Source organism: Candoia aspera, chromosome 1 (genome assembly GCF_035149785.1).
Source record: "Candoia aspera isolate rCanAsp1 chromosome 1, rCanAsp1.hap2, whole genome shotgun sequence".
NCBI lineage: Eukaryota > Metazoa > Chordata > Lepidosauria > Squamata > Boidae > Candoia > Candoia aspera.
The window spans coordinates 53238625-53251198 of NC_086153.1; the positions used below are offsets into that span (position 1 = coordinate 53238625).

A 12574-nucleotide genomic window follows, 5' to 3' on the forward strand; every position below is an offset into this window, starting at 1 on the left:
AGCAAAGGCATCAATACTCTTCCTATCCTGCTTCTTTAAAGTCCAACTTCTGCTTCCATATACTGTCATGGGGAATACTATAGCTTGCACAATTCTGATCTTTGTAGGTATAACTACAGGTAGTCCTCACTTACCAACCACATTTGGGACCGGCAACTCCATTGCTAAGTGACATAGTCATATAATGAAACATCACATGACTGCTCCTGACTTAACGGTGTCAGTTCCAGCTGTAGTCATGAAGTAAATCACCACAGTTGTTAAGTGCAATGTCATGTGACTGCAACTTGCAACTTCCTGCTGGCTTCCCCATTGACTTTTCTTGTCAGAAGCTGGCTGTGAAGGTCACAAATGGCAATCATGTGACCATGGGGATGCTGCAATGGCCGCAGGTTCAAGGACCAGTCATAAAGCTCCTTTTTCAGGGCCATCGTAACTTTGAATGGTTACTGAATGAGCAGTCAGTAATCGAGGACTACCTGTATATAGCCTAGGAAATAGAAATGAAGTGGAGGAATGTTATGGAGATTGCTGGTAAAGAAGAGGGGGGCTCTCTCCAGGGGGAAAAGCGCACATACAGTACTGAATCTCTTCGGTTTCCAGTCAAGAGGACCAGAAGAGAACTGCCTTAGGTTTCTGGGGTTTTGTCCGGTAGGCTTGCTAGTGCCTTTCAGTTTAGCAGGATTTTGTCTAGTACAGTAGAACAATAATCACTAGAGCTAAAGCTTCTGGTCTCAGTGTAGTTCTTCGCTTTATATCCCGACAAGGAACAACTTACCACTTTTGCCAGTCCTGTTATTTCTTCATTGATAATACAGTCTTCAAACAACCAAAACAACATTTATATACACAAACATGACTAGATGGAGGACAGAGACATTAAATTCACTATATTATTGGTACAAGTAGGTTGAAGAGGTCAACTATAACAGCAATGATGTGGCTAGGGGCTGACTGTAGAACAGATCCTTGGAAGAGATATTCAGATGCTGTGACAAGTCTATACTTATAAATATCAGAATTGTGCAGGCAATGGTTTTCCCTGTGACTGTTCATGGAAGCAGAAGTTGGACTTTAAAGAATCAAGATAGAAAGAGTATAGTATTGACACTGTTTGAATGTTGGTGTTGGAAAAGACTCCTAAGAACACCAAGGACAGCCAAGAAAACCAACAAATAGATCATAGGAGAAATCAATCCAGACTTCTCATTTAAGGCATGAATAACTAGGCTGAAATTATCATATTTTGCACAAATTATATGAAAACCTAACTACCTTGAGAAGTCCATTATACTGGGAAAAGTGAAAGGAAATTAAAGAGGAGGATGGCCAGGAACAATGTGGAAAGACTCAATTACAGCAGCAATGGTGCACTCTCAGAAGACCTGAAAGACTAAGTTGGGGACAGATCATCCAGGAAAAGGTCTATCTACTGTATGTGTTTCCTAAAAGTCTACACTGAATTGGTGGTACATAATCAAATGAAAAGTAGAATTACTCAAAATACTTTTAAAAGTTTGGAGAATTTCCTGAGTCATACAGTATTTGGTATCCCCTTACCTTTAATACTTAGGATCAATCAGTAACAGAATATACAAAACAGGCATAGTTTTATTACTCCCTGGAGGTTTGTGTTTGTGGAAGTTTGGCTCCAAGTTTAGAAGTTTGTGTTATTAGGAAATAAATGTAATAACTGCTCATTCAGAAGGTTTTTTTTTCTTTCTCAGAATACTTCAAAGAGAAGCAAAGTAGATACTTTTGAAATAAACCCAAAGTCTATTACTGTTGGTGAACTCTTTGGACAGACAAATCCTAGTACAATGGAATGGTCAGATGGACTATTATCATCAGCTGTTCGAGGATTTGCTAAACTTGGAGCCAAAAAATCTAAAAAAAAAGATCCAAGCATTGGTATAAATTCAGAAATGCAGGACCTATATACAGTGAGTATACAGTAATGTATTTAGATACTGAGATAATTATATTTTAAAATGGAGTTACATTTTGTTCACTTAATTAGAGATGAGTGAGAATTCCATTCATTTTTTTCATTTAATAAGAACTTGCCAAAACCTGCAAATTTCTTCCCCAAAAGATGAAAATGATTTATTGAAAAAAATTTAAAAGGTTGATGAAATGAATTTCCTAGCTGGGTAGAGATCTATCAGTGCTTAGCTTTTAAAATCCTGTTTAAAGGGTTACCCACTAACATTTTAAATGTATGATTCTCTGGATTTTAAGTTTGAACCTTCTAAGTTAAGAAAAATAATAAATAGACTTCAGCCATTCGAGTGGAAGTTAGGGGATCTGGTAGGCATATACTTAATGTTAGGCAGTGATCCTTAAAGTCACAAAGTTTCTGTAGAGAACAAAGGGCATATCCACAGTATACCATTTTCACACTCCCCAAACTATTACAAAGCTACTTGAAATGGATTTGTAACTTTTCACTTCTGGACACCTCAGAATGCTGAGAACAAGCATGTAACATTATGAATAAATCAGTTTCACCTACTAGCTGATCAATATGAGAATGCAAAAAAAAAAAAAGGTTCACTTAGTACTCTGATCCAGGGATTAATGCAAATCCAGGAACCAGAATTCTAACCTTCCATCGCCACTCCTCACTAAGGGAAAATAAAATAGTTGCCAGTATTGTCCCCATCTATTTTTGGAACATGTGTGTATTTGGCCACTTACAAAATCCCATTGAGTAGTTCCTATGAGGGGAGGGTTCCTAGCTGCAAAGAAGCAATTCCTCTGTTACATCCTCCGTTAAGATCTCATGCAAGCTCTGATGCCAAAATAATAACATGTTACTCTGTTGCAATCACCCTTTTCCCAGTAGCTGTAATCATGGCTGCATGTTGCCACAGCAGTTGGATAGTCAGAGGTACACTGTAATTTCTTTTATGCTGAGAATCTGTCAGGAACTATGTGATATTTTAAATGGTGTCTGTGCTTCCATTTTACAAATTAGCTTATTGTTTTGTGCCCATTAAATGCTAAATTTAATTATCTTTGCTTGTTTGGAAAAAAATATATTAATGATCTTTGAATCATAACTACATCTAGTCCAGTTATGTTAACTATATAATGCAGGATTACTGTCTGAGCAGATCCTGCATTTTTTATAATAATTTTTATTAAAGTCTAAAAAGTTCAAAGATAAAAAACTAATACAAACTAAGAAAAATATAAAAAGGAAAAGGAAAAGTACAGAGAAAAAGAAAAAAAATAAAGAAATGATTTCCCCCTTCATCAAAACACTTTCATCAAGTACAACAATTTCAGTAACTTACCACCTTTTCTGACATTTCAGCAAAAGATCTCTTCTTCCCATATCTCATCTCTTACCTATAAACGAATTATAAAGCCTCATCATTCAGTCTAATCAGCAAAAGTCCATTAAGAGTTACCATAAATAACAACATATATATTTTAACCTTAATCAAATCAGTTTCATATTCCTTTACTTTACTTTTAACACAGTAACTTGTCATTTTCTCAAAAAATCTCTTTTTCCCATATCTTCTTTCTTATCTTTAAAGCCTCATTATTTGGACCTAGTTAAAAAAAAATCCATTAAAAGCTATCAGAAACAACAACATATATATTTTAACTTTGATTTAAAAAACTCACTTTGTATACCTTCTGTTTACTTTTAAGGATCTTGATCTTTAATCCCTTCAAATAGTGTCCCACAAGTTGATTTTATATCATTTTCTTTGTCTCCTCTCAGTGACTCCTTCACAAGTTTAACGCATCTCTTTTGTAAATCCAAGATAAGAAAGCTATCCAAGTCACTCTTCTGAGTTATTCTTTGTAAATCCCCTTTAATTATTAAGACATCAGTTGTTTTCATTTGTAAATCCAATATAACATCATTTTCCATATCATTCTTATAGCCTGACATTTTAAAATCCATTGTCAGGTCCATATTCAAATCAGCCTGTTTTATCCAGTAAAATTAGCTCCTCTTCCATAACTTCTTTTGAATCCATTTTTATAATTGCAGATGATCTTAAGAGTAATTTCTGAGTGCATTGTTCCCAAGTATCCTTGAATTCTTCAACAGTCAAATAATATTGCTCCTTTCTGTATTAATGGGTCTCTTTAATTATAATCTTTAGTTTTTTCTGGTTCCCTCTAGTCAACTGTCAAAGTCTCCTCTTACCATGTTTTTTTTCTAATCTAATCAATCACTTTCCCATGGGAAGGTTTTTACAGTTGTTTTCAAAATTTTCATATATTTTTTCAAATAAAAATTTAAACAATCCACAGGAAGTATTCTTGTAATTAATTTCAAAATCTTATTTCAAGTCCATCTGAAGCTGCTGGGCTCTGCTTCTCCTTTTAGCTTGTCTGCTGCTGGTTTGGTGAAGTCCAGACCCGCTCCTCCTTTACCATCAGATGTCTATTGAGGTGACAGCTGCTCCACTCCCTAGGCTGCAAATTCTTCCTTTCTGCTGTCCTACACAACATACCTACACACCTATAGTCTGGTGCTCTTGGCATTTTCCTTTTATAATTGGAAACCAAGTGTGTTGTAATGCTCTTCAGGCTGCCTTAAAGTCCCAGGTAGAAAACAAAAGGAAGGAAGAGCTCCTGGTGGCCATTGCAAGGCTTTCCTTCACACTTCATTTACACTTTCCTTCCAGTGAAAGGACCTAAAATCACAATGCTTTTGTTGCTAATTGAATCACAATCACAGCAATTTCTCCCACCTGGGATGAAGAAGGAAGCCTTACTGCTTTTCCTTTCCTTCCAGTGAATTAATCTATAAAGAATTTGATTATGTTTAAGAGCTTGGATTTTCTTAAAATAATCAGGTGGAAAGAAAGTCTATAATTACAAAATTATAGATTTTGTAAGATATTTTGGGAAGCTCCCAATCACAGGCAATCTCAACCTGAAGTCTCTTGAATCTGAGGCAAATAACAATAAAGCATAATAAAATCAGATTGTGAATTCTATTACTAGCAAGATTTCATTCGACTGTCTCTCTTTTAAGACTGAAATAATTTCTAAGACATGTATTTCACTGAATTTTTATTGAAGCTAAAACATCATGCCCCTGTTTTTACATTTATCTATTGTAAGTTATAATTATGTTATGTTCATCTAATTTTATCTATTGTAGTATAATTACTCTCATTTCTGTTTTTTAGCTGAATACAGTGACTATAACTGATGCAGTTGTAACTGATGAAATCGTACAATCATCAGAGAATATTCAATGTTAGTATAATCTTGTAATAACAAATATGGCAAATATTTTATTATTGCATCTCTTAGTTATGGATTCAACTTAGGCAACATTTTGATATTTAAGTAATTATGTGCCAGTTCTATTTCAGCATCCTACCTAGGAACAAGAGGCAGCAATGAAATAATGTGATAGTCTTTTATTCCTCCCACTTCCTGATGCCCCATGCATGGATTTCTTTCGATATACAGCTGGATATTAACATTCCACTGAATAAATAGCTATTAGTTTGTTCTCGTCCATTATGGAGAAAGGAGTCAGATAAGAACCTGAACTTCACAGATTAGAGTTGGAAGAGAAAGAGAAGTGAGCCTAAAGACGTAGAAAGTGATGAAAACTTTGAGAATATCAGCCTAAGCCATAGGAGGTTTGTTACATACAGGCATGCAAAATTAAATATTTCAGACAAAGGAGAAGAAAGGAGATAATAGTGGAGAATCCCTTTATAATCTTTACATCTGTTGCCTGTAGTGGCCAATAGTTTTATAGGTGCTGAAAGCCAGTGCATGGACATTGAATTCAGCAAAAAAGCATATGATGTCCTACTGGTTCTGTTTCAGGAGCCTTAGGTCAATGAATGCCATTAAATGGTTCTTTTACTCTGGTGGAGGACAATTAGTACCTGTGGCTTTAAAACTTTTTGAGGCCAAAACATTGGCTCAAATTCTCTATGGGACACAAATAGGAATTTATGTGAAGAAGGAGCTGCAGGAAACAATGCAAATAAAATTCCTGCAATCAATTCTAGCCACACCCAATGGCACATCAAATACCCAGTTAAGGCTCAAGACAGGAATGCCGTCACTTCGGGTTAGGGCCTGGAAGTTGATGATAAATTATTGGCTAAAAATGCAATTCTTCCCAGGTGGTTTGACCCCTCTAGTTCTAACAGATAATTTCTCTTCACCCTGGAAGCAGGTGGTAGAATATAAGATGGCTTCATATGGGTTCTCTCCACCATTCCTAATAACAATAGGTTATGACCAAGCTAAGCATCTAATCATCCAAAGAATAAGGAACATAGGGTTTCAGACTGAAGTTAACAGGCTGTCCCAACATGATATAATTTGGATAAATAGGGGTGTATGGGAACCAGCAAGTTATTTGCTAAATCTAACTTTCCCTAAGCTGAGAATTGCATTCTTCAAAGCTAGATTCAACGTTCTTCCATCTGCTCTTCTTCAAGGCAGGTATAATAAAACCCTATAACTGAGCGTATTTGCCCATGTGGTGAAGAGGAAGTTGAAACCATCTCACATGTACTGTTACACTGTAAATTTTATAAGGACATTAGGTCAATCTACATTTTGCCCCTGGAAGATAAATTCCCTGGGAATCCAGATAATTTTTATGTGAACCATCTTCTTCAGGATCTAAAACTATATATTACAGGTGCAGTAGCCAAATTTTTTGTTGCCCCAATGAAAATAAGACAAAATGGGCTAAAGAAGTAATTCCCTTGTTTTAAATATTACTTTTAAATTGAAATATCTTAATAAATTGTTAGGGGATATAAATATATAAATATATATTTATTTTTTATTTTATACTTATTGATGTTTTAGACTCACACTACCTCGGTAACAAATATATTAATATAGTAATAGCGGAGTGAATGCTATTATTATGTGATATATTTTATTAGTTGGTAGTATATTATTGTATTTCTTGGTTTTATTTTGTTTTTCACCTTTTAAATTTTGCTGGTCATTGACCGAATAAATATTATTGCTTGGTTTCAGGAGAGTCTTCTAGATCTGTTGTCTCCGGAATGAAAAATATATATATATATTTTGGTATTTGGGGACAAAATATTCTAAATTGGTTTGAGTTTTATGTTTATATACAGTTTGTGTGTTTGTGCATGTGCAGGCACAAAGCTTTAAATTTGTCCTTAAATTCCACTAGGATATCTCTCTAGTTTCATCTTCAAATAGAGCTGGAAAAAAGGATTAAAGCTAGAACAGTCCAGTGTTTAAGCCACATATTGAGTCTAGCAATGTTTGAAAGAACTATTTCTCTGGAAGAAAGTTGGCCACTTACTAATGTGGCATCAGCAATGAAGCATTGCGAATTTTCCTGGAAAGCCTTGCACACCTTTATTGGATTTGAATTTTTGTTGTTTATTCGTTCAGTCACTTCTGACTCTTCGTGACTTCATGGACCAGCCCAAGTCAGAGCTTCCTGTTGGATGTCGCCACCCCGAGCTCCCCCAGGGACGAGTCCATCACCTCTAGAATATCATCCATCCATTTTGCCCTTGGTCGGCCCCTCTTCCTTTTGCCTTCCACTCTCCCTAGCATCAGCATCTTCTCCAGGGTGTCCTGTCTTCTCATTATGTGGCCAAAGTATTTCAGTTTTGCCTTTAATAACATTCCCTCAAGTGAGCAGTCTGGCTTTATTTCCTGGAGGATGGACTGGTTTGATCTTCTTGCAGTCCAAGGCACTCTCAGAATTTTCCTCCAACATCACAGTTCAAAAGCATCGATCTTCCTTCTCTCAGCCTTCCTTATGGTCCAGCTCTCGCAGCCATATGTTACTATGGGGAACACCATTGCTTTAACTATGCAGACCTTTGTTGTCAGTGTGATGTCTCTGCTCTTAACTATTTGATCGAGATTTGTCATTGCTCTTCTCCCAAGGATTAAGCATCTTCTGATTTCCTGACTGCAGTCAGCATCTGCAGTAATCTTTGCACCTAGAAATACAAAGTCTTTCACTGCTTCTACATTTTCTCCCTCTATTTGCCAGGTATCGATCAAGCTGGTTGCCATAACCTTGGTTTTTTTGTGGTTTAGCTGCAAGCCAGCTTTTGCACTTTCTTCTTTCACCTTCATCATAAGGCTCCTCAGTTCCTCTTTGCTTTCAGCCATCAAAGTGGTATCATCTGCATATCTGAGATTGTTAACGTTTCTTCCAGAGATTTTAACTCCAGCCTTGGATTCCTCAAGCCCAGCTTGTCGCATGATGTGTTCTGCGTACAAGTTGAATAGGTAGGGTGAGAGTATACATCCCTGCCGTGCTCCTTTCCCAATCTTAAACCAGTCTGTTGTTCCGTGGTCTGTTCTTACTGTTGCTACTTGGTCGTTATACAGATTCGTCAGGAGGCATACAAGATGACTTGGTATCCCCATACCACTAAGAACTTGCCACAATTTGTTATGGTCCACACAGTCAAAGGCTTTAGAATAGTCAATAAAACAGAAATAGATGTTTTTCTGAAACTCCCTGGCTTTTTCCATTATCCAGCGGATATTGGCAATTTGGTCCCTAGTTCCTCTGCCTTTTCTAAACCCAGCTTGTACATCGGGCAATTCTCGCTCCATGAATTGCTGAAGTCTACCTTGCAGGATCTTGAGCATTACCTTACTGGCATGTGAAATGAGTGCCACTGTTCGATAGTTTGAACATTCTTTAGTGTTTCCCTTTTTTGGTATGGGGATAGAAGTTGATTTTTTCCAATCTGATGGCCATTCTTGTGTTTTCCAAATTTGCTGGCATATAGCATGCATTACCTTGACAACATCATCTCGCAAGATTTTGAACAGTTCAGCTGGGATGCCGTCGTCTCCTGCTGCCTTGTTATTAGCAATGCTTCTTAAGGCCCATTCAACCTCAATCTTCAGGATGTCTGGCTCTAGCTCACTGACCACACCGTCGAAGCTATTCCCGATATGTCTTTTTTTTTATTTCTCTTGTTATGAACTGGACCATCAAGGAAAAAAATCTTTTTAAAAAAATGTTTCCCCTCTTCAATTAGAGAAATTCAGTTGCTTATTAGAATAAACTGGTCTTCTATAAGAAATTTAAAAAATTTCTGGTACCCAAAATCCCAGAATTGTCTCATATTGCACCATAAGCTACAATTTGGAAAGATGAAAATACATATCTTAACTATTGCTTTGACATTGGCATTTAGGAAACAGGAGGAGTCTGGTAGTTGAGTTAGTTTTTCCAACTAACAAGTTTTAGACTAACATGGCTCTCCTCCTAAAATGACTCTTAGGAAGTAATTGCTGTGCTCTATTGACACGGCTTCCCCAGCAGGGGATAAACTTTCTCAAACTTTTCTGGCCCTTGAGACTGGATAAAATGATGACAGAGAAATGACAATATCTAATAGTAAAACTAATTTCTTCTGATAGTTTCAGATGACACAATGACCTCATAGTAAATTTTCCCATTGTTGCCAAATAATATATATACATATACTAAAATGCTTGCGTCTGTTTGTAATCTTTTAATTGGGCGAAATGGTGTGTCATAGGCCAACAATTTTTGAACCAAGGTACCTCAAATGGGCTAATATACAGAATGCGTCCAAAATCTGGAACCTATGACTCCTGTGGAATTGAAATTTGACAAATTTTATAAAACATTTTATGACATAAAAATTATCATAAAATTTATGTCATAACATAAAATGCCATAAAACATTTCCTGTGGACTGTGCTTTACAGTTCAATATGAATGACATGGGCTATTTTCATAGCAGATACATCTCTGAATATCTCCCTGACTTTTTAAGAACTTTTCCAGTGAAGACAATACATTAGAATGTTGAAAGCATTGAGGAATCTGGTAAGGAAGTATCTCTGAAATGATGACTCAACGGATCACGGGTTGTCTAGTTGTAATGTATAATTTAAAAATTTATAGAACATTATAATTTGTTCTCTGATTTGATTAGCAGCAAATAGATAATTTGAGAGTGAGATTTAAGATGTGTTTTTCAAAGAAACAAGCGGATGTGTGATTTTTATAAAATATGAACATTGTTTTTTATTACTATATTACATTTTTACATGCATGTAAACTAGCAAATTTAAAGTTAACACTTTTTTTTTATTCATTTAGATGAAACTATTCTTGACTGGCAGTGGATTATCCTGGATGGCCCAGTAGATCCAGTTTGGATAGAAAACTTAAATTCTGTGCTAGATGACAGCAGAACATTATGCCTTGCTAACAGTGAAAGAATTTATCTATCATCAGGTATCAGAATGATATTTGAAGTGGACAGCCTTTCTCAAGCCAACCCAGCCACAATTAGTAGATGTGCCATGGTTTATGTGGTAGGTTTCATTAAAAAAATTGTATACTTAAGCATAATATTCTGTATTTTTCATTTACCATATTTAGCCAAGTCCCAAGTAAACAAAACTCTATGATTATATTTGAAAGGGGAGTGGTGGTTTAATGCCCACTTAATGAATTTCAGATGTAAAATGTGTGCTCATAGCTAGATAAATATATCCCATATTAAATATTTCATAATTTCAGTTTCAGTATGATTTTGTGACTATTCTACCTGTGCAAGAAGCTAGAAATTAGTGAGTTCTAACCTGTGAGGATTGTCAGAGCTGCGCCTGCACCGCAATCTTCGAGTGGTGCTGGAAGTATCAGCTTGAGTCTGGTTCCTTAACTATTTACAGTCTTTACTATATAAAGCAATATACAAGCTAATTCTTACACAGCAAGTTCCTTCACACAGTAACACTCACCACCACTTAACACTATCCCCAACACAGTACTGTTCATCCATACTACTTATATATACAACGTTAGGTGCTGAGTCACTTTACAGGTGCTGGCAATCACATCTCATGATCCTTCCACGCTAATTACTTAGTGCTCTCAGCTGTGCAACAGCCTTGGCATTATCTCATTCACACGGTAAAATTCCTTATACATTGAGTATACCCTGACAAGGATCTAGGTTCAGATATCCCAATCGTAAGAAACCTGTCTGGAACCGGTGAGGTCTCAGTAAAATATTTCATGTATTGAAAGATACAGTAACATCGCCATCACGTCTAAAGACTCAAGTAACTGAAATCCCCCCAGTTCCCTTCTTTTACCAGCCCCAAGTTCCCGCCTTCTTTTGAAATTGGATATTTACAACTGCTGTTAGTTTTATAACATGATTCCCCAGCAACATTCTTCACTGTCCGTTTGCAGATAACACTGTAGCCACAACATTCTGGTGTCAATTTGCTGGCTCTGTGATGTCTCTGATTCTCACTCACAGTAATCAAGTTTCCCCCCTCCCTCCTTTATAACTCATGACAGAGGAGAGGGGTCAGAAGGGGGTTTTATGGCAGCCAAACAGATGGTCCTAGCAACAACTGTGACCTTTTTTTTAGTTTGCTGTTCTTATTCTTGGGAAGGAAGCAATGACTGGTGCATAATAAAATTCAGGAATGGATCTGAAGATTTATCAAATGACAGATCCTCTAAAAGTGATTTCAAGGTTGCCCCAAGAATACTGTAGATTTGTTTAGTCCTTTTGTTAAAGAATGTGACTTTCTACTGAGACCAAAGCCTTTTTTCTAAGTATTTCTTCATTGCACTAAACTGTCTGAATCCTATCTTGTGGAAGTATAAGATTTTAACTGGTATATCACCCTCCTATATATTATCATGCATATAAACAATAATAATTATATATTTCATCATTCTTTAATAAACCAAATTGTAGGCATTATGAAAGAAAAGGTGAGTAGCTAAGACGAAGTTTAGAAATGGAACAATGGAGAAAATACTTCTGGATCATATGGTGTACATAGTAGTGCAACACATGAAAGAGAATGGTGGGGTAGAACAAATGGTAGAATTGACAGAATTACAAATTGAAGATACAGGATCACATTTTTTAAAAAATTCTTCTATATAAAAATGACTTTGAGCTCAAACACTAGCATAATTGGCATTTGAATGAAATAAAGGCTTTTTTTCAGGAAGGTTAGCAGAAAACGTTTCTCAGTTTCAGACAATAAAAATCATAGATGAGGTATTTTCCACTAATTCTGCACCTAGTTTGTTAGAACTTGTTCTGTACTGTCTGTTCTGAGTAAAGCTTTAAGTGCTGTACTTAGAATAGGGGGTTGCATACATGAAACCTGCAAAAAAACAAACAAACAGTGGCTTGAATCTAGAATAATTATTCTGCCATGAGCAAGAGCCTTTAATGCAGCCAAGGCAGCAATATAAAGGTAAAGGGATTATTTTAACTATTTTTCCCTTTCCTCTCCAATTTCTCACATGTTCCAGCAGATCTTTAGAGCAAATTTTTAGAATCATTTTAATTACATCTGTAAGCAGAACTATTTCATGAAGTGGAAGTTTTTAAATGATAATATCTATCATTATCCAGGTAAATAACCTCTATTTGGATATAGACATTATTTTTAATATTATTATCAGACAGGACTATTGTTTTACTATTATTTCCATTAAAAAAGGAGGCTGCTTGACTGCACTATGGGTATTCACCTATTGAAGAAATAAGGCAAACTTTTTGGA

The 12574-nt window shown here is 36.0% G+C and overlaps 1 protein-coding gene across 1 annotated transcript in view; it reads left to right on the plus strand.

The window, feature by feature from the left end:
* The window catches only part of DNAH14 (dynein axonemal heavy chain 14), a 292199-nt gene that overhangs the window by 114078 nt on the left and 165547 nt on the right, over positions 1–12574 (plus strand). The window contains 3 exon segments of the mRNA XM_063289142.1: positions 1728–1943; positions 5172–5241; positions 10127–10344. Of these exon segments, the coding sequence (XP_063145212.1) occupies positions 1728–1943; positions 5172–5241; positions 10127–10344 (504 nt within the window).